The sequence below is a fragment of the Aphis gossypii genome, chromosome 1, assembly GCF_020184175.1.
Source record: "Aphis gossypii isolate Hap1 chromosome 1, ASM2018417v2, whole genome shotgun sequence".
Lineage (NCBI taxonomy): Eukaryota > Metazoa > Arthropoda > Insecta > Hemiptera > Aphididae > Aphis > Aphis gossypii.
The window spans coordinates 74,476,659-74,501,024 of NC_065530.1; the positions used below are offsets into that span (position 1 = coordinate 74,476,659).

Sequence of the window (24,366 nt, forward strand, 5' to 3'; positions counted from 1 at the left end):
TGATAAATATATATATATATATATTGCATTGTTTCTTTATAGTTTAGGGGCAAGTTCCCACTTGCCCTTCCCAATTACACCACTGAACCCACCTGCAGGAGACGAGCGTGGTCGTACTTATAAATGTATATCGAGCGTACAATATGTTATATATATACGTGGTTGCCGGAGGTCAGTGACTGAGAACCACGGTCAAGAGAAAAGAGTCAAGACCACCATCGTGGTATATTATTGAAAAAAAAAACGCGCAGTGTCCTGCATTCGGGGGGCGGCGCGCGACGATCGTGGGAGGCGAGAACCACCGCCGACGCGGTCGTCTTATTCCTGTTGCTTTCGCAACGTGCACGCGACAACTCGCTGCAGCGTCCAGATAACCGCGCGTCGCTGTGACTCGCGTTTCACATAACAGTAATATATTATTTTATTATAATATTGTTTAAAAAAAACACAAATATCAATATGACAACGACGAATATGATGACCGCTGTCGTCGTCGCCGTTTTTTTGTACTCTGTCGTCGCCGGGATCACGACGGGAAACACGATTGAGGTAAGTATTCCACAGACTGTCTGTTGCGATAAAAAATATTTAAAATATTTTAGGTAATATAACTGTACGAACAGTGTCGGAAGTATAGTTTTATAATTTATAAAAATAGTGACGTCGTTAATAAGTGTATAATAGATGAATAATTATTGTTGGTTGTCTTGTTACTAGCCAACATTTAAATATTAGATTATTAGGTAATAGTCGGGGAAGACGTTTTTTTTTTGCATTTGAATTTTTTTTTTTTTTATATATAGTTATACTTGACACACGTAGTTATATTTTTCAGCTATTTTACATTTACTATATAATAATTGTGTATATTATGTATAGTAGTCAAACGAAAGACATACAATAACGTATACACTAGTCGATAGTAACACAACATTTTATATTATACTGTTTTTGTATGTGTAATTTAGGATTTTAAAATTTTTACGTTTATATAAAATTTATGATATGACCATATATTGTGAATTTCAGTAACGTCTAATACAGTAATACGTCAAGTATTATTTTAAATAACTCGTATTTAGATATAAAATACAACTTGAAATAAACCTGATGTTATATAAATGTAGGTATTTATTCTAAAACTTATATTTTTTGTGCATTTTAAAATTCACTTACGCTCATAAAGTTTTGATGATAAAATAATTTATGATTTATTGGTATATGTGAAACGTTTTCAGCTAAAACAATTTTATGACAATTTAGATACTTACATTAAAAAATATTATCCATGGTTATGTGACCTAACCCATGTGTGATATTATCAAGTGATCCAATTTATTTATATTTTTAAGCACTTTTTATAAATAAGTAGTTATTCTTGTTTGAATTTCAAAAGTTTACTCTCGCACTCCTTAACTACACTTAAAATAGTTTTAAAAAGTTTGTAGGGAGGTTTATAATATAGATTTGTATTAAGTACTTAGTTTTGATTTTATTATTTTTTCTATTTTACATACAATTGTTATTTGTTAATAATATATTAAAAATTCTAGAACATATAATTCTGATTATTCAATTTATATTATACACTGACTATAATTATTTATTTTTTTTATTTCTAAATTAGAATTTATACATACTTCCATCTGATTGAATGTTGACGTTTTTCCGAAAAGAAATTTATTACCTACAAGAAAAAATGATCATAAAAAACTAAGTATACCTAATTCCAATTGACCACGTATCACTATCATTGTCACATTTTTTTTAGTTTCATTCAAAGAGTAACATAGTTGTTTATATTATTTTTGTTCGTACCATGAGCTATACATTTTGTAATATTATTGTTCATAGTATTTTATTAATTGAATATCAAATAAGTGTAGACGTGTAGTATACTCTCTGGGTTAGAAATATTATACTTTTACTGAATAAAAAATAAATAGGTACAAGCTTATTTTAGTAACTTATTCTAAATATATACGTATATATAATAATGAAAAATAAAAATAATTTTTTTTAATTGTATAAATACAATTTTGTGTGTTTGAAATATAATAGATTTTATTGATTTTAATATTAAATTAATACTATTATTGCCGTAATTGATCGTATTGATCTATTGTATGATAGAACATATTTATATTCAAGATTTGTAATATGAATCGGGTAAATAAGGTAGTAAGATTATAATTTATAATTATCTATATTACTATATAAAACGTGTTTAAGTATTTACTTTGTCACATAATTAATATTAAACAATAGGTAATATAATCTTTTAATAAATTATTGTTATTATGTGTAATACTTTAGTAGAAGAAAAATCAATCAGATATATTATTGTTATTAAATACACTTCTTTTTGTTGTATAACGTATTTATTATATATTAATATATTACGTGTAATTTATACTCATACGATAAGGACATAATAGGTATAATATGTATGGAAGTGTTTCAAATTAAGTAGGTATATAGGTATGTTGTTAAAATCAATACATAAACTTGAATTGAATTTAAAAGAAACAACACATTTCATGGCCGAATAGAATAAGGATTGTTATTTAACATTTAAAAAAATGTAGATATATGTATTATTACAAATCGTTCCATAAAATGATTAGTCTTAAGAAAGTTTTAAGAAAAAATGTACACTTGTACGATGTGAAAATCAATTGATTTCAGAACAAAAAAAAAAAAATATATAAAATCGTGAAACTTCGAATCTATTGTTAGTACTTACATTGTGTATGTTAAAATTATCAAGAACAATAAAATATTTTGAATTCTTAAAAATTCGTTGAAACGTAACAACTTGATTAATATTGAGATTATTTAGGTATACTTACTTTTACTTTAATATCAATATTATAAATATATAACATTCAATATATAGAAGTTATGTTTAATATATAAATACCTAATAATAACAATGTATGTTATAATATTATGTATTAAAAAATATTATAATGATATACAATTATGTTCTTTAATAATTTATACACACTCAATACCTCAATTTGTAAATATTGTTTTATTTCATTAAGTGATTTTTCTCTAAATTTAATTTGTGTTTGAAAATTTATAGTTTTGTATATCCATAGAGAGTAAATATAAGTGACTATAATCTCGTGAAATATATTTATTTACGTTATATCTATGAATATGATATTTTATTTTAAACGTACATTTTTATCATGGTTGCAACGGTATAATAAACAATTACTTATTAATTGACATAAGTAAATTATTTATATAATATATATATATGTTTAAATTAGTTTTAATTTACTTTTAAATTTCATATTGATTTTATTTTTTTATATCTACTTGTAAAATAGATGTCATGGAACAATTATCTTTTTAGTGTTGGGAAACATTTTTATTGATTGAATATAGAAATACAATTTTATGAAAACTGTTTTATCACTTGACAATTTTTTTGAAAATAAAAGCTTTAAACAGTTTCAGTCATAAGTTATTTTAGTATTTTTTTTTTTTTTTTTGAACGACTCATCATACAATTCATAACTTAGATATTAATGTTTTAACAATTTTTAAGCAAAATATAAAAAGAGGTTTTCCCGTAAATATTTTGGTTTAGATGAAAAAAGCACGAATTTATTTTAACAAAATATTAATTTTGGTAAAAAATCAACCTTTTTTTTAATGAGTTATGTCCAATTAAGAATTCAAAGGTATTATTAAACAATCTTTATAATGTAAATATTGTATTCCATATATAAAATTGGTAGACTCGTCAATATCAAATATGTTCCATTTAATGGGTATGGTATCATTTTCCATAGTCTTAGTACATTATCGCTAGTTTATGTTAGAGTATTTACTAAGACATCTTCTATTAAGTATAGTTTCAATAATAATGAGTACCTTATACCAACCGATGAATTATAACGTAACTACTAACCTTTCTGTCTTCCATAAAGCTTTTGTAATTAATTCTTACCTATTTAATTTTCTATAAAGATGTTTTGATTTTGAAATGTGCAGTTTTAAATTTATTATGCTTAAGTTTGAATTGTTGTATTAACGATGTATTAATTCAAGTATATAGTTGTACCTAAAAGAAAAAAAATATTTAATACATATTTATTAAAGAATAGTATATAAATATAGTGTATAAAACTGTTATAGGTACCGATATTATCGGTTCCTAAATTCTATAAGAATGGGTTTTAAAATTATTAAATTAATAAAAAATGTTCTACAATTAAAGGAAAGGTGAATACCTATAATCATTTAAAAATGATCATAAAAAAGCTTACAATACCCTTAACAGTTTTAATACACATTTTAAGCGATTCCAAACACTAAATATAATAATTTTACGTGAAATTAATGTCTCAAGTAAAAATCTAAATAGTAAATTAATAATTTTAATATTATATTACAATTTAATTTATTTAATATTTTACTTTTTAGATTTATAAATCTAAAATATAATTTTTTTTTTTTTTTTAATAGAGTGGTATTAACAATAAAAATGTGTAAAATCTTTTTTTTTTATTCATTTTTAGACAAGCAAGCCAACTTTTACTGTTGATTACGAAAGAAATGAGTTCCTAAAGGACGGTCAAGTTTTTCGATATGTGTCTGGTTCTTTACACTATTTTAGAGTTCCTAAACCTTATTGGAAGGACAGAATTCAAAAAATGAAAGCAGCTGGTTTAAATGCCATATCAACGTAAGTAAATATTTTATTATATATTTATTATATTTATACTACATAAAATTAAATTCAAAGTACTATTAATAAATATAGTTAGATACCTGTAATAATTAATAGTTATAAAATAAATTGTTAAAATTTATTTTACTATATGTTTACCCCTATTATTATTAAGCAAATATACAAATGGTAATAAAATATGGCAATGTAGTTATATAGAATGGAGTCTACATGAACCATATCCAGGTGTATATAACTTTGATGATATAGCCGATTTGGAGTATTTCTTGAAGTTAGTTAAAGACGAGGGCATGTATTTGTTGCTCAGACCAGGACCATACATTTGCGCCGAAAGAGATTTTGTGAGTAATAATATGCGAAAACGAATTAGAGACCGAATTTAAATTATTGTTTAACGTATTTTAGGGTGGATTTCCATTTTGGTTATTGAATGAGGTGCCTAAAAAACGTCTGAGAACTAATGATCCAAGTACGTACTAAGGGTTTCTATTGTACACGTCGAGCTTTTATTTATTATTTGTATAGATTAATATCCAACAATAAATCAATGTCTTTTATGAAAATATCAATTATAAGAAACAACAGTAACACAATTTTTTTTTTCAATCTTAGGCTATAAACATTACGTTACCAAATGGTTTAATGTTCTCATGCCCAAAATTGACCCCTTTTTGTACGGGAATGGCGGAAATATAATTATGGTTCAGGTATAGTAAATTGATAAATTTATCGTTACACGACACATATTTTGAAAATTAATTTTACTTTTCTGTGTAGGTAGAAAATGAATATGGTAGCTACAACGCTTGTGACCAAGAGTATTTGTTGTGGTTACGAGATTTATATAAAAGTTATGTTGGATATAAAGCTTTATTATACACAACCGATGGCTGTGGATATTCTTATTTTACATGCGGTGCTATACCTGATGTCTACGCAACTGTGGATTTCGGCGCCTCGATTAATGATGGTAAATATCTACCTAAAGTATACACCAGTGGAGTAGCGAAAAATTTAAAGGCCCACGGGTCTATAAGAAACAAAAGCCATTTTCCACACAGAAATGTTGTCTATAATATTTTCCCATTAAATTTTAATAAAAAAAATTAAAATCAAAAATATATTAAATAAGCAATAAAATTTAAATAAAATAGTGATTCTAAGAGCTAATAATAATTGTTTAATAACATAACAAATAATGTATAAATAACATTTTATTATTTATACATTTATAGAAACAATGCTATTAATATATTGTTGTATGATCAACATTTGCATAGCTATTAGGAATTAGATTATTTGAAGACTTAGATGGAACTGATTTTGCCTGTTAGTAAAAAATGTAAAAAATAAGTATTCAATTTTAAGCTATAATACTAAAATACATTCACTTTATCGGTACATATTCTCGACTTCATAAAAAACGAACTGATGCTCGAAATGTTATAATTTGAGCGCACTGTGTAGTAAAAACGGCTTAAAAGTCTACTTACTCTACTAATTATTTTGTTGGTTACATACATTTATGTCTGCTGCAACTACAACTTGTATAAATATATGAAAACATTAGTTTTAGAAAAAAAAATGTCAAATTGAAATAAAATATAATTGAAGCATATTAAATATACACTTAAGGTAATATTATAAAGGTAGGTAATACGCCTAAGTGGTAAAAATGTAGATAAAATTACTAATTGAATATAGGTACAACAATTTGGTTTTAAATTTTAGAATAACATTTATCTTAGTTGAACTATATTATGAGCAAGAAATTTCAATCTACTTACAATATCAGTCGTTTCCTCAGACATGGATTTTTTATTTAAAAAGTTCCACTCAAATGTATAGGTTTAGATATTAATAACGCAGAATAGATTAATTATCAATTGACAAAATAATAATAATAATTGAAAGTATAAATATAATATAAAAGTAAAATATGTAAATATTTTCATTAACAAAACTGTGAAATCCACATGTTATAGTAGTTCGTTACTTTAGAAATAATATTCATGGAATAGTTGTGAATTTTTGTGCTGTAATCACCATTTACCAGGTACAAGCTATGATAATTTAATTTTATAACTATAATCGCATGTTTGAAAACAAATGACACATTGATATTGACGTATAGTATACAGAATAATAAATGCCGTCACTGCACATTTTTTTCGTATTTTAAATAAAATTATTTACAACTTAAGTACAATTTAAGTTTAAATAAAAATGTTCAGTATTTTTTTTAATGCAATGATTAATGCAGGTGGTCCGTGTGACCCGGTCTAAATATGCCACTGGTATACGTATGGAAATTAATATCACATTTTTTATAACTGATTTCATTCTGGATTTTAGTTTCTCAATGTTTTAAATATATGAGAGCAACACAAAAGAGAGGGCCACTAGTGAACTCCGAGTATTATGTTGGTTGGTTATCACATTGGCGCGAACCATCGCCAATCGTCAATAGTTACGACGTTCTGGAAACTATGAAAAACATGTTAGCTTTGAATGCATCGATAAATTTCTATATGTTCCACGGGGGTACAAACTTTGGGTTTACTTCTGGCGCCAACAAATATGAAAAATTAAAAAATTCAGATTATTTGCCTCAATTAACCTCATATGATTACGATTCTCCACTAAACGAAGCTGGAGACCCAACTGAAAAGTATTTTAAAATTAAGAAATTACTTGAAGAAACCGTAAGTCATGATAATATAAATAAAAATTATTCGCTTTAATAATTAAATCCTTGTTAAAGAATTTTGCGGTATCAAATGAAATATCACCCGTACCAGCCCCTAAGGGTAATTATGGAACATTCACAATGATGCCGTTGGTTAGTCTTTTTGAAAAAGCCACGCAACGGATTAAACCGATTGAAAGCGATGTTCCACTTGGATTCGAAATCATGGGTATAAACACGGGATTTGTAATGTACGAAACTATTTTAACAAACGAACAAAAAGACAACAAAGTTCCTGTAAACCTTACAATTAGCACAATCAGAGACCAAGCAACCATATTCTTGGACCAGGTATGCATTATAATACCATATAATAAACGATTTTAATTTTAATGTAAAGAAAAAAAAACAATTGGAATTAGTTATTTCAATATAAATAATGCGCCATACATTTTTTTAGGTACAAGTGAATATAATACCTCGTAAATATGAAAACATACCAGTGAGCTTAAATATAAACAGTACAGTTCAAAAGCTAAGTATCCTAATAGAAAATCAAGGGAGGATCAATTACGGAAGCTTTATGGAAGACAGAAAGGTTGGTCAGGTTACGTTGTAGTTCATTGGTTTGTGATTATTATTGAAATTATACTTTTTTCAGGGTATTTTTGAACCAGTAACATTAGGTAATTATGTACTAGGACCGTGGAAAATGATACCACACCCTTTAAATGAAACATCTTGGCTTTCGACAATTGAACCACAAAAATACGCTGTACTACCAGCGTTCTATAAAACACAATTTACATTACCTGATAATCCTTTGGATACTTATTTAGATGTATCTGGTTGGAAAAAGGTTGGTTTAATAATAAATAGCTGGTGAATATTATTTTTTTATAATGCTTGTTGCATAATTTATTTTATTTTTTATTATTTAAAGGGCGTTGCTTTTGTGAATGGAATAAACGTAGGGCGATATTGGCCATCGGCTGGACCACAAATGACTCTTTATGTTCCAGCTACATTTCTTATCTCATCACCGGGATTAAACACCATTGTCATGTTGGAACTTGAAGAAGTTCCTAAGAACTTGTCAATATCTTTAACTGATAAACCTAATCTCTTCGGTCCTATAAATATCTTGTAAATTAATCATTTACAGTGCTGGGTATACTTGATATTTTTCGTTTATTAAATTTTGGTTAGTGTAGCTAAAATTAGTAGTTTCGTTTATTTTAATATCGTTAACGGTAATATACATCATTTTATTTACTCTGTAGTAATTGTGGGAATTTATTATGCAGTTACTACTATTGTTTGTGTTAAGTATTAATTGGTTAGTATTTTTTCTTTTAATTTTATTATTATTTTTAAATATTTTCAAAAAAGGTAGTTCCGATTCAATACTTTATAGTGAATTTAAAATGTTTTTATTATGTAAAAGGTATATAAGTAATAAGTAGATTATATTTACTAAACATTAATTAGGTATACAATTTGTATTAAATAATATTATTATGAATTTTCAAATTTACTAATTTTAAATCATTATTTTTGAACTTCTGTAAATAATATTAGTGTATTTGTGATATTAAATTACCTAAAAGGACATTACATTATTTTATAAATCCTTTTAAAGCTAATTATTTAATTATTATAATTTTTTTTTTGTCATAACGTCTTAGAAGGATTTATTAATTTAACGTGGTAGGATAATTTAATTACCGGTACCTCATCGTTAAATAGTTATACATTTCTGCAACACATTTTTCGCAATATATTTTATCATTACGTTAATGTAAGTTTTAGTATGTAAGAAATAATATGTTGAAATTACTTATTTAATTTTAGACTTTAAGCTGAAAAAGTGTTGAATTTTATAAAGTGTGTTTTAATTAAAACGTTTTTTAAGCTACACTAAAATTACTTCAAGCCGTATAAGCCTCATAGCCTTATTAGTTATTATCAATCTATAATCTATAGCAAAAAAAAAAATGTATATATATATAAATAACATTTAGCTAACATTTCATGTACCTTTCATAATAATTCTTTTTGAATTACAACAATTTATTTTTAAAAATATGCAGATTAATTTACTAATGTTATCACTTATATGACTAATAAGTTATAGGTAACATAAATATTTTATAATCCTTCCGCATTTGTATGACATTTTGGGCCTTACTTTATACAAATTTATATTTCGAGACATAGCCTAAAAAAAATTGCCTAAGTTCTCACTCCAACTTGAGTCTGGTGGTTAAACATTGTTTAACAAATCAACGATCAAATTTTAATCATTTAGTATTAAACAGTTTGTAATTTAGTTATGATTATTTATTATTTAATCAACAATCAAAATATGGTATTAAAGCTTTTATCCTAGAATATATATTATACAAAATATTATGTATAAATTATATATTATATTTTCATAATTTTTATCAGAGTTAGGTACTATAGTAGAACGTATTATTTTATGTGAAAATTGTTTATTATTAGTTATTAATTAATTTATAATTACTAGTAAAATATTAAATTATATTTTTTTCTATTTTTTTTTAGTTTCTTTGAAACCTCAAACCTTTAATTTGTATCTTGTTTCATACTGTGATTTAATGTCTATGCATTATATTACTTTTGTTTTTAATTTATATTTTCTATACTATGAATTAACTGTTTCTGTGCACCACGATAAAACTTTACTTATGAACTCTATAGTAAAAGGAGTTAACTGGACAGTTAATTTTATAGCAGAAAAAATGATTTGCTAATTAAATTAGTGACAAAGTATAAAACAGTTATTGAATGCTTAAAAGCGGATACTATAAGTTCAAAGTAAGAAAATAAAAATTTCATTTAATACTTATTTGTGATATAATATTTGTATATATATCATATATGTTAGTGGTTAGTCTCTTGTTTTTTTTTTTAGTGATGAAAGTATGAGATGAATTTAAAAGTTAGTTAATAGAAAAACTATGAACTGCAATATTATACTAAAAATTAAATATTAAGATAACATAATTAAATACAATGTGAAGTAGAAATAATTTGCTAATTTCTAATAAAAAATATTCAGTTGAGATACTGATTTAGGATTAATGACAATGTTTCTAATCAATTATGTAGCATTGACGAATTTATAGGTACTAAAAATGTTTTTGATGAAATGATTACAATCATACATTTTTGTAATGTATATTTTTGATGATAGTGGCATACACTTATTGGTTCATTGAAGAATAAAAAAAAAACAATAATAAAATGTTTAATTGTATAATGTCCAAGTATTATTTTTGATAGTTGATAAATATAGTTGTAAAAATGTAAACGATATAATGTAAAGATTGGGCGTTTAACTAAAAATTGTTTTAATAAATCAAAAAAAAAAAAAAAAAAATTTAATAAAGAAATTGATTTACTTATTAAATAAAATTATTATAATTACTGTGAAATAGAAAAAATTGAACATATCTGTCTATGATAGATCATCTACATCTACAAAATTTCGACTGATCAAATTATACTCCTGTTGTTCTAAATCAAGATCAACTTTAAAATTTAGGCTTATGGCAGCTGGTTTATATAATTTACTATGGATGATTATGAGTTGAGATGAAAACTTGATGTTCTTAAAACATTATAATTATTTATTTTCGAAAATTGGATTTGAGTAATATTTCCAGTTTTTCATTATTTTTTTTTTTTTTTGTTTTTCCTGATTAAAAAAAATACTAGGAATTCATTGATTTTGCACCTAGATTAGGTTTTCTATTTGTAAAAACTCCTATAATTTATGACCGAAGCATTTTTACTGTCCTGAAAAGCGATGAGTGATGATAGATAGAAACCTACATAATATTGTAAAATAAATACATTCATTGCTCCGCTTAAAATATAATATGAAAAAACAGAAATTTTTACTCAAGACCAATTATTGACAAAATCGATTTTTTTATTTTATTATCTACTTAATATATAAGTATACTGACATTTTTTTACGTGGTATAGTTTAAAAAATATCTTGACTGAATTATTTATAAACATTTAAAGTTTTTTAATTTTTGGTCTATTTTTTTTTCTCCAATAAGTTTAAATTAATTTTTTTATATGCGTTTTCAGTTTTTTAGAATTGTTTTATCAAATAAGTCTAATTTAAATATAACAGGTTCATAAACCATTAATGTAGCCAAACGAATAGATGAAATTACTTTGAACAGTAGATGGATTTTTCAGTTTTTTCTTATCGTCTATTTCCAAGAACTAACTTGATCGCATTAAACCTATTTTGTTAACTACTTAGTACATCTACTGTAAAAATTTAGAATAATATATTCAATATTAATTTGTGAAATTTGACTAGCGTAGTATTGATAAAGGTATGGCATGTTGAACAAAAAAATAAACTAGTAATTGCGGCCAGTGAATGTGAATAGTAGAAAGTAACAAGACCATTAGTTGATGAGAAACCGGTTGAACATTCCATTTTTTCAGTTTACGCAGCTGAGTATTAAATGTACAGTATCGAATAATGTTAATAATTTATTAATTTAAATTTAAAATTCAAAACACCTAAAGCCAAAAACTATTATATTTAATATAATATATCAAATGATATTATTACGTATATTCATTTTTAATACAGAACAAACATTGCTTTTGGTTTATAAGTTATAGTTTTACAAACTTTCTACCTCATGTTAATATACTGTGATATTTGTTGTTATATTAATTCATTTCATTTCGTTTAACAGTGGTCCCAGTGTATATATGCTATCTATTCTTGCCAACACAACGCAAGGATAAAATATATTAAACTATGTTTAACGAACATTATTTTGTTCAATGACTTTTATGAATAAAAAAAAAAACCACCGAATAAAAATTAATGAAATAAAATTCCATTTTATACAAACAAAATGCAAAACGGAATTATAGCTGTTATAATTTCGAATATTTACCATAATTCAAAATGGACAGATCTATGCATGTTTTAAACACGGCTGTCAGTCTTATCTAAACCATATTCGACTATAGACGTTGAACGTTCTCAACAAATCAACTTATACGAATGACAGGTAGGTATATAAATAACCATAATACACTTTGAAATTTTATTTTTTATAATTTATATTTATGTTTTTCACGGTGAAAATAAAATTTCTTCGATTTTATTTTATTAGACAATATTCATCCGAATAAGAAAGTTTACCATAATTTTGATGCATAAATTGATAATCCAACAGCAAATACCTTCAGTTTTAATACAATATGTCTTTATCCTCTCAAAACGATGAAACAGAGTGAGTACTGCAGTATAATATTCATATTATAAATATGTTCAAATGACTAACACATTAAATTAAAATATAAAGTAGGTAACTGCTTATTTTTTAACTAATTCATTGACTATATTGTTTTAGATATTTGATAAAAAAACGAAAACCAAGGTGTAACCCAAAACTATTGAAGTGTATTTTCATTGCATTAATATTCTGTAAATTGTCACTGGTTTTTATTTTAATTCTATACATTTTAATTAAAAATGGAATTCAATCAGAATCTAAAGAAGCATTAAAGGTATATTACTTGTTAATATTTATAGTTTATATAACTACTTATTATACAAAAAAAATTGTTTTATTAATCAAAACAATTTTTTCCCGATTTTTTTTTTTATATTACAGTCTAACCTAACAGTGATTCTTAACCAAAGTATCACTACACCTTAGTGTATCGTGAATTTGGATTAGAGGCTACGTAGAATTAAGAATATATAAAGCATTCATATATATTATTAAAGTGTGTACCTAGAGGATGGCCCGGGATTATTGTGAAACAACTAAAGGTGCCACAAACAATAAATGCTGAGAATCATTGCAGTGATAAATTAACAATAGAGCAACATAGACTCAACATGTAGGTATTAACACCATTTAATATTTTTATAAAATTTATTTTATTCAAATATAATATTTTCTCAAGCCAACTTAACTGGCTATCCTAGTTAATGAATAACATATATTTTGAAAACATATTTAAATTCGTTAAACAATTTCATTTAAAAACTTTTTTCTTTGTTTATAATTATTTATAGATAGCTGAGAGCACTTTTATTATCGACTATGAACGCAATGAGTTTTTAAAAGATGGTCAAGTATTTCGATATATCTCCTGTTCGTTACATTATTTTAGAACTCCTAAACCTTATTGGAAGGACAAAATTCAGAAAATGAAAGCAGCTGGTTTAAATGCTATATTAACGTAAGTAAAAATTATATATAAAAAAAAAAAAAAAAAACAAATATATAGGTTTAATAAACAATGTTGTTATCATGTAAATTAATTAATTGTTGATATTTATTTTAATGGGTATACGCATTTATACGTATAGTAGATAAATACAACAATAAGACATTTTTTTGTTGTAAATATTCATAAATAAATTTGAAACAGACATTTGAAGTTCAAATTTGGGTGAACCTAGGTATTAAAAACGATTTTAGTTATTTTGTTGTAATTAAAAAATATTATCTGTGAGGACTAAAAACTTTAATATATATTATTATTTATTATATAATATTGTATACCTACAAAACATTTTTAAATTATTTAGATTAATTTTATGCTATTACCTATTTTGATATTTACACCAAAAAAAGTATTTACTCTGTTCTATATAAGCCGAAATTAACTTAAAGGTTTATGATAATCATAAGCATATTAATTGATTTCATTTATATAAAAAATATATTAAAAAAATAAATCTATTGTTTTTTTTTTTTTGGTTAGAATTACGTAAAAAAATATTTTCAAGAATATTAATAGACTTTGAAATAATAAGTGTTATTTGATAAAAGAAACACTCAGTATAGATTTGTGAAAATAAAATAAATGTGTGTACTGTGTATAGATAATGTAAGAAAGAAATATGAACTATGAATAATAATAATTAAACAAAATAAAACAAACATACACAAATGTTTTGTTTTTTGTTGAAAAGGGCGTCGCTTTTGTAAACGGGATGAATATTGGTCGATATTGGCCTTCGTGTGGTCCACAAATTACTCTATACATTCCCGGTTTATTTTTAATTCCTTATCCTGGACTAAACAACATCATAATGTTAGAATTGGAAGGTGTTCCTGAGAACTTGTCAATATCGTTAGTTGACAAACCTAATCTAAATGGTACTGTACACAAAGAATTTTGAATATAAGTTGATATATCGTTTATTTTGTTATTAAATTAATAATGGTTTGATCAATATAGAATATTTATTGTATGAGTTTATGTTTAATTATTACTAAATTTTTTTTTAATAGATAATAATTATCAAAATTATGTTTGTAATTAGTAATAGTTGTATAATATTACTACAATTTTATTTAACATTATTTGTATGATATATGGGTATTTAAATATTTAAAAAATATGTTTATTCAAATCATTTTTAAGACCAAATGAATTAATTTTTCGTACTAGCTACAAATCGTTTGTTTCATGTTCAACAAATTGAAGTTAGTACATGTGCACTTAAGATTTAGAAATATATAGCCATTGGCAATTTATTTTTGTTATGGTATGGATTTTTTACTCTAGATTTGTGAAACACATATTGTTTTATAATAATAAAATAGGAATATGATTTGGTTTTTTAAAAATTAAGAACCTTATTGGTCATTCATCCGGTAGCTTAACATACTGGAATTCTTAACCTCTGCACTAATCAGTCACTACTTCCAAAGACAACGCCTCACTATACCCTAATTTATTATTTTATTTATAATAAAATATAAATTATTAAGAAATGTAGTATTTTAAAAATTAATTTTTATTTTTGATTATTATTTTCTTGAAAATTGTTCAAAAAAATATTGTATTTGCATTTTGTATATAAACGGGACATGACTACATGAGTATAAAATATTAAAATGTATTCTATAAATATACAGTTTTATTAAATATATTATGATTTCAATTTTAAGGTAGGTATAATGAAATTTATTGATATTAACAATAATTTTAATAATATATACCTAGTAACTACCTGTTTGTGTAGAGTATTATGAAGATGAATTGTTAGATTACCTACCGTTTAGTTTATGAATTCATGAAAACTTTGATTATTTGAATTTGTGCACTTGTTTCAATGAAACACTTGACAATTCTTTCGATTAGTTAGGTATGTTATTTGATAAACCAACAATATCATTGTAAATCAATTGTTTATATTTATTATACTTGACATGACTATATAAATGAATATAAAAGTATGTATCAATTTTGTAAATATATGTAGATAAATTTAATAATGATAAAGAATTAACTAAAATTATTCTGTGGAAACAAACGTAAGGATGGCGTACATGAACAATTAATAAATAGTTTACACGATTCGTATCTATTTGAATTATAATAATGTAAATATATTGAACAGTTGTTTGTTACCAATAAAGTATCGTTTTAATATCTAGTTTTTTTTCCAACTGTTAATGTTTTTTTAAGAAATAAAAAAATAAGTGTCATATATTTGTGAAAAGCTTAAAAAATATTTTAAATTTTGATTAAAGTCAACTAATGTTTGTGATTTTTAAAAATTATTTACTGATTCAAAGATATACTATGTTACAATACAGGAATCTTAAAATGCTTATACTGCTTGGTATACATTAGGATTAGTTTTTTATTGTTTAGACCAGGGGTCGTCAATTAAACTCGTGGTAGTCCAGATAATTTTAAAAAATAATTTTGATGACCAGAAAAGATTTAAATATCGGAGTTAACAATCGTTGTATTATTGTGACTATAGATCAAATATTATGTGCGAAAACCCAGCATTGAAAATATATATTTTTAGTGATCCATTTATTTCATCTGCACTGGTTGGGCTTACAATCCAAATTCAAAAATAATTATAAAACTTAATTAATAATTAATATTTCTCGTTTTTATTATTACGGGTACCTATATACTTTTAACGGAGAACAAAACAAACTTTAATAAAATACGTTATTATAGGTTTATTAGTTTTGGTTTTACAAATATTTCTAGTTATCTTTCTAATTTTATGCTACAGATCGTTTTTATACTAATTGTTCACTTGATTTCTTTTAACAGTGGTCCCGGTGCAAATATTATACCTATTTACCTATTCGTCAAAAAGACTCAAGGACAAATACGATTGTATCGTTTAATACACATCATATGATATTACAAGATATAAATAATAACTTATAAAAGAAACTTATAATTTATTATTCTTAGCTATTTACAAATTCAACTATTTTAAGCGGGAATCAAAAAAAAAAACTGGAATTAAAATGAACAATATTTATTCTATTTGATAGCGTATAACACGTTATACGTTTATTGCAATAGATGAATGCATAATTTACATATTCTTATGGCATTCACATCTTAACAGCACTCCACTATACACGTTAATAGTTCTTCTTAGGAAAAAATCTTACAACAAAAAGTATACTTAAAAGAATATTTAATATTAAAATTTTACTTTTTATAATTTGTACTTATTTTTTCTTTTATAATATTAAAATATCTGCTATTTTGTTTAATTAATTACTCATCAATAATTTTGCTGGATAAATTGTTATTTCAACTATAAAATATAATATGGATTTATTGTTTCAAAACAACGAAACACAGTAAGTACAACATCAATACAATAATTAATATTTAATCACATTATTGCTTTAGTTTTAGATTAATTAATTTTTTCGTTCCAGACCGTTGATAAAAAAACAAAAACAAAATTGGAAACAAAAACTTTTGAATCGTCCATATATTGCAATATTATTTGGTTTATTGTTACTGGTTTTTATTTTTCTTCTATACATTTTGATAAGAAATGAAATTCAACCAGAATCCAAACAAACACCAAAGGTAAGAACCACGTGCTATAACCCGTTCAGTTAACCTTGGTAATTGTCAACCGTTTTAGTTATTAAAAACAGTGATTAAAACAATATTATAACTTTCGAAAAAGTGTCATCATCCGACGGACTAAGACGAAAAATGGGATAAGCATATTTTTTTCAATATAAGTAACTAGTATTATTCGTTTTGTTTTCGGACCACTGTTTTTGTAAAACTGGTATGTTGCCAATTGCCCAAATGCCAAGGTTAACTGGATGGGTCATAAGTCTAAGTACAATAAATTATTATAAATACATTATTTTAATTATTATAAACTACATATGTTAGATTATCATTAAAATATACATTAATTAAAATGATTAAATATAATATATTTTTAAAATTATTGATAACAAAAATATTATAGCTATATAAAAATGTAATACAATATAATACATGTAGTGATATATAGGCTATTAGCTAATCTATTTTTTCTCAGAATCATTTTTCGGAAGCAATGATTTATCTTAATTTAATTAATTAAAAGTTAATATTTTAACACGTTCTTAATAATGATTACCAAAGTTAAAACTCGTTATAAGGTTTTTGTTTTTTTTTAAGGTTAGGTCCCTAAAAAATATAAGTAAAAATACTATTAAATACATCAATAATCAAATAATTCATTGAAATATGGCATAATATTTTCTGTTTAATAGTATGTAGTTAAGAAATTAAAAGTAGTATGATGGATAATAGGTAAACACCGATGTAAATCATGTACCTATTAAATAAATTATTTTTAATACACTTTCTCTTGGTGATTTCTGCACATGATAAATTACGATAAATTATTATATTCAGAGAAATGATTGTTCTTTATATATTTAATTATTTTTAGACAGCTGAGAGAACTTTTATCGTTGATTACGAACGAAAAGAGTTCCTAAAAGACGGTCAAGTATTTCGATATTTATCAGGATCGTTACACTATTTTAGAGTTCCAAAACTTTATTGGAAGGATAGAATTCAAAAAATGAAAGCAGCTGGTTTAAATGCTATATCGTCGTGAGTAAATATTTTAAACAAAAAAAATTACAATTACAATTCATATTTTGAAATTATTGAATACGTTATATAAATGATTTATAATATTTATATATAAATGAGTTACCTACACTAATAATATCTATCTGATACCTATCGTATAGTCACATATAGTGAACATCCATAGTATGAAATAAAAAATATAACTTTAAAACAAGTCAATATCCAATAAGTCATGAAGTAACACTTGCTACTTTATAGTAGATAACCGTTCTTGTTGCTTATAAATTGCTTATCAATAATGCAAACATGATATTATTCCTAAAATTAATTTTAACGTATGTAATGTGTATACTTTAGTCTTACATTTTGAATTTGCAATAAATTTGTAATTGCAGTTTAACATTGTTACTGAGAAAAGTAATGTAAAAGGAAATTGTACATTATTTTAAACTTAAATTTTTATAGCCAGGTGATAATTGATGAATGTGTATAATATTTTGACAGATAGAAATAAACAGATAATAATTAATGGAATTTTAGTTATGTAGAATGGAGTTTACACGAGCCTTATCCAGGAGTATACAACTTTGAGGGCATCGCAGATTTAGAGTATTTCCTGAAATTAGTTCAAGATGAAGGGATGTATTTGTTGCTCAGAACCGGGCCATTTATAAGCGCTGAAAGAGATTTTGTGAGAAATAATACATTTTAATAAATTAGAAACAGTATTTAAATGATTGTTGTCCGTACTATTTTAGGGAGGATTTCCATTTTGGTTAATAAATGTTGTGCCCCAAAATTGTCTGAGAACGAACGATCCAAGTAAGTAATAGCGATTTATATTATTGTTGCTAGTGGCTAGTCCTTTGACTATATGGAATAGTCTTTACGATACGTAATTTTACTGCGTTATGTGCATAGATGTATATTCTATAGGTAGGTATAATACCTGATAGGGCAATATTTAGACTATCAGTTACCTAATAGTTATAAATACATAAAAAAATGTTGTTTTTATATTTAAGATTTAAGCATTAAATAAAAGTTCTTTGTTAATTTTTCAACTTATAAATAAAGAAAAAATTCTACCAGTAAACCTAATTATATATTTATGAGTATTTCATGTTCAAATGTTTACGACATTGGATAATCACTAGTAAAATAATTATTTTTCTTTAAACATTTTTTAATATTTTATTCCATTAAAAAAAAAAATAATAATAATAACAATTGATACTTATACTTCTCGCCAAATGTTTACATTAAAAATTATTTATTTTTATTGAGCAATTTTGATGATACATTTTTAATTTTTTTAGTTTATTTTTTCTATAAATATCGATAAAAAATAATTCGTTGGTCAAATTTCTTGAAAATTTTATTCAAAACCCTGTAAAAGTTTTTTATTTGTATTTGTATAAAAATATTAAAAATACATAAGTACACATTTGTTTTAATATGCATTAAAAGAATTTTGTCGATTCATTAATTAACATAGTCCACAGCAAAGTATATGTTTAAAGTACTCGTATATTGGACAAATATTAATTTCAGTATCTATATAAATTTAATACAACAAAAAGTAGGCAAATAAAGTTTCGAGTAGATCGCTATTATATGTTAAATTTTAATTCAATCAATCATCATTGATTTTATTAAAAACGATTCTGAGCAGATAAGGCCAATCAGCTTACGACTTACCGAGTATTATATTTCTAAAATATTTAAAGATAATATATTTTTTTTATTGATTAAGATGTTGAATTTATTTAATAATTCATTTTATTTTTAGTATTTTAGTAGGTTGATGTAATTTCATGACGAGTTTTATAACAATTTAAACTTCAAATGCATGTAAAAAAAAAAATGTGATTATATATTTTTTATAGCTTTTATAAAAATATAAGAACAATTTTCAATTTTGTATTTAATAATCAAGAATTTCGACTATTTTCGTTATTGAGTATTACTGTTGTATACTGATGTACAGTTTCCATATCATTTATAAATTTTAATCATCATTTTATGTAGCTTTTATGATAAGTGGTCAGCATATGAATCATACGTAATTGCTGTATAAGAATATATATCCCGTAAAAATAAAATAAACGTTATTTTTAATGATACAATTAATAGTATTTTTTGATATATATTTTTTTTAAATTTAGGTTATAAATATTACATTGCTAAATGGTTTGATGTACTTATGCCTAAGATTGTTCCTTTTTTATACGGAAATGGTGGAAATATCATTATGGTCCAGGTAAAAATTTATTAGTTATCATTTATTGCCATTATATTTTGGAAATTCATTTTGTATACTGTAGGTAGAAAATGAATATAGAGTTACCTATGCATGTGACCACCAGTATATGATATGGTTAAGAGATTTGTATCAAAGTTATATTAAATCTAAAGCTGTCCTTTATACAACCGATAGCTGTGAAGTGGATACAACCAACCCCTTGAGTTGTGGTTCTGTAGCTGGTGTTTTTGAAACAGTAGATGTGCATGGTTGGACTACAAATAGTAAGTATTTTACATGCAAAAACATAAAAATACATTTTTTGATTTATTTTTCAATGAAATTTTTAGTTTCTCAATGTTTTAAACTGCAAGGACCACCAGCAGTAACCGAGTATCATACAGGTTTGCCGGGACATTGGGGTGAACTACCAAAATCTAACAACATTACTCATATATTTATCAAAAACATGAAATATATGCTGGCTTTGAATGCATCGGTTAATATTTATATGTTTCATGGGGGTACAAATTTCGGGTTTACATCTGGCTCCTACTCATACAAGATAGGTGGTTTTTACCCTGTAGAAACCACATATGATTTTAATTCTCCATTGAACGAATCAGGAGATCCAACTGAATTGTACTTTGAAATAAAAAAATTACTCAAAGAAACTGTAAGTGTTAATAATTGATACATACTAACTATTGTATAAGTATTTAATTTAAACGATGCGTATTGAAGAATTTTGTAGTATCAAATGATATATCACCTATACCAGCATCTAAAGGTGATTATGGAACACTCACAATGCAGCCGTTGGTTAGTCTTTTTGAAAAGGTCACTCAACGAATTAAACCGATTGAAAGCGATGTTCCACTAGGATTCGAAACCATGGGTATAAACTCAGGTTTTGTGATGTACGAGACTATTTTAACAAACGATCAAAAAGAAGTCACAACTCCTGTAAACCTTACAATTAGCACAGTTAGAGATCGAGCAACTGTCTTCTTAGACCAGGTAACTATATGGTATAATAATATACTATTGAAAAAAAAAAATGTAGGTATTAAAAATTTGGTACTTACTTCTAATTATGTACTTTTATATTATTTAAGAATAAATTAAAATTACACAATATTGTATTATTTACAATAGTGCATTAGGTATTTAACCAATTATAGATACTTAATAGTTTATTCACAAAAATCATACTATAACAATGAGTATTTTAAATGTCACTTAAACACACAATTGTCAGGTAATAATAATTGTAATATTTACTATTAATAATATTAATTATATTTTTCACAATTTCCATTTTCATTAGCTTACAAACTTATTATAGTTATTAAAGATCAATGTATGGGGAAGAATCTAGTAAGTTTTCAGAATAAAAAAATTTTTTGTTTTATTTTTTTAAATTGAGAACCAATACAATATTTGTAATAGCTGATAGTCCCCTAAATTAAGTAAGACAATGAAAATCTCTTTCTAGGTCCTCTTAATACAGGATTGGCTTTAATGTACTACTCTTTTTTTTCAGGTCATAGTGAGTATAATATCTCGCAACTATGAAAATAAACCAGTGAGCTTGAATATAAACAGTAAAGTTCAAAAGCTAAGCATTCTAATAGAAAATCAGGGAAGGTTAATTAATTACAGAAATTCTTTAGTAGACAAAAAGGTTAGTTTGTTAGATTCTACTTAACTATTTTTAAATTTATTTTGAATTCATCTCGTATCCAGGGTATTTTGGAACCCGTAAAATTGGGTAACCATGTACTGGGTCCGTGGAAGATGATAGCTTACCCTCTGAATGAAACGTCATGGTTTTCGACCATAGAACCACGCAAATCCGTCGTTTTACCGGCATTTTATAAGACAACATTTACGTTACCAGAAAACTTAACAAAACCTTTAGATACGTTTTTGGACCCTACTGGTTGGAAAAAGGTTTGTTTTTTTATGTATATATATAAGTATGAATTAAAGATTTTTTATTTGATTTTATGAATCATACAAATGTTTTGTTTTTTGTTGAAAAGGGCGTCGCTTTTGTAAACGGGATGAATATTGGTCGATATTGGCCTTCGTGTGGTCCACAAATTACTCTATACATTCCCGGTTTATTTTTAATTCCTTATCCTGGACTAAACAACATCATAATGTTAGAATTGGAAGGTGTTCCTGAGAACTTGTCAATATCGTTAGTTGACAAACCTAATCTAAATGGTACTGTACACAAAGAATTTTGAATATAAGTTGATATATCGTTTATTTTGTTATTAAATTAATAATGGTTTGATCAATATAGAATATTTATTGTATGAGTTTATGTTTAATTATTACTAAATTTTTTTTTAATAGATAATAATTATCAAAATTATGTTTGTAATTAGTAATAGTTGTATAATATTACTACAATTTTATTTAACATTATTTGTATGATATATGGGTATTTAAATATTTAAAAAATATGTTTATTCAAATCATTTTTAAGACCAAATGAATTAATTTTTCGTACTAGCTACAAATCGTTTGTTTCATGTTCAACAAATTGAAGTTAGTACATGTGCACTTAAGATTTAGAAATATATAGCCAATGGCAATTTATTTTTGTTATGGTATGGATTTTTTACTCAAGATTTGTTGAACGGAGCGTCGCTTTTGTGAACGGGATTTATATTGGTTGATATTGACCTTTGGTTGGACCAGGGCCGGTGCAAGCAAATTTTTATGTGTAGGCAAAAATCAAAATCGCGGCCTCTTGTTTTATTATTTTTTCTTATATGCCGCCTCTATATATAAATATAAATTTTGCCGCCATAGGCTTATGCCTACGCCTATAACCGGTCCTGGGTTGGACCACAAACTAGGTACTCTATATATTATTCCCGTTTTATTATTAATTCCTCATCTTGGACTAAACAACATCATTATGTTAAAACTGGAAGGTGTTCTTGTCAATATCGTTAATTAATACCTAATCTTTATGGTAAAATAAGCCAAGGATATTAAATTTCAAAGTATAAGGTAATATAAGTTCATAATTGTTTACTTTATTATTAATATTGGTGTTATTATTATTATGGAATATTTAATACCTATATTGTTATTCATGCAACTGATAAATGTATAACAGTTATCAAAAATATGTTTTTATTTATTTATTTTTTTTGTTTTTAATTAGTAATAGCTTGTTGAATCCATAAAAAAAGTATTTAATTTCTACTGAATATTATTATAACGTTTTTTTAATATATAATATTTCAAAAATTTATTTGTTCGAAGCCATTTTACGTTAATTATAAATTATTTTCTCTACATTCAAAATGTTCAAATTGGTATCTATGTTTTGATTTATGTTAAAATAAAAATAATTAAGACATTTTTTATTCAGTATTTTAAATAATAGTTTTACATTTACAGAATAACTTTTGTAATATTGTATCAGCATTTTGTTTGTAGAAAATTGGTACCTAAATAATGTCGTAATTAATTGTACAAAGTCATTATCTCACAGATTTCAATATAGGTAAAAAGACATGTTTTTGAATCACATTTTTTGTATAAATTATTATAATTTTAAGGTAAGTGTAACAAATATAATTGATAATGATTTATACTTAATACTCTGTTATGGATATATAATATTATGAAGGTAAAATGTTAGATTACAGTTTAGTTAAGAATTCATGAAATATTTGGTTGATTGAATTTGTGCACTTATACCAACAATAAGTTTCCATTTATTTAATTTAAATTGATGAGGCGTGTAAC

At 24.8% G+C, this 24,366-nt stretch overlaps 2 protein-coding genes across 6 annotated transcripts; both read left to right on the forward strand.

Moving 5' to 3' along the window:
* Window positions 1–286: 286 nt before the first annotated feature.
* LOC114119959 (beta-galactosidase-like) lies at window positions 287–14,700 on the forward strand. Of its 2 annotated transcripts, none has more exons than XM_050198230.1 (11): window positions 287–549; window positions 4,542–4,708; window positions 4,905–5,055; window positions 5,120–5,183; window positions 5,327–5,421; window positions 5,492–5,684; window positions 7,070–7,419; window positions 7,479–7,754; window positions 7,864–8,001; window positions 8,065–8,262; window positions 14,416–14,700. In XM_050198230.1, exons 1-11 carry the CDS (start codon window positions 460–462, stop codon window positions 14,623–14,625), a joined length of 1,932 nt encoding a protein of 643 aa, XP_050054187.1. In that variant the 5' UTR covers window positions 287–459; the 3' UTR covers window positions 14,626–14,700. The 2 variants fall into 2 exon arrangements, with proteins under 2 accessions (XP_050054187.1, XP_027837509.2); XM_027981708.2 differs by lacking the exon at window positions 14,416–14,700 and adding an exon at window positions 8,347–9,329 and having other exon boundaries at window positions 291–549.
* LOC114119925 (beta-galactosidase-1-like protein) lies at window positions 12,200–23,208 on the forward strand. Of its 4 annotated transcripts, none has more exons than XM_050198226.1 (17): window positions 12,200–12,490; window positions 12,596–12,715; window positions 12,836–12,992; window positions 13,100–13,335; window positions 13,510–13,676; window positions 16,533–17,080; window positions 17,162–17,318; window positions 18,190–18,356; window positions 18,879–19,029; window positions 19,097–19,160; window positions 20,507–20,601; window positions 20,666–20,867; window positions 20,934–21,259; window positions 21,328–21,603; window positions 22,130–22,270; window positions 22,333–22,539; window positions 22,632–23,208. In XM_050198226.1, exons 6-17 carry the CDS (start codon window positions 17,049–17,051, stop codon window positions 22,839–22,841), a joined length of 2,028 nt encoding a protein of 675 aa, XP_050054183.1. In that variant the 5' UTR covers window positions 12,200–12,490; window positions 12,596–12,715; window positions 12,836–12,992; window positions 13,100–13,335; window positions 13,510–13,676; window positions 16,533–17,048; the 3' UTR covers window positions 22,842–23,208. The 4 variants fall into 4 exon arrangements, with proteins under 4 accessions (XP_050054183.1, XP_050054182.1, XP_050054184.1 ...); XM_050198225.1 differs by having other exon boundaries at window positions 13,100–13,331; XM_050198227.1 differs by lacking the exons at window positions 12,200–12,490; window positions 12,596–12,715; window positions 12,836–12,992; ... (1 more) ...; window positions 13,510–13,676; window positions 18,190–18,356 and having other exon boundaries at window positions 16,938–17,080.
* Window positions 23,209–24,366: the final 1,158 nt, after the last annotated feature.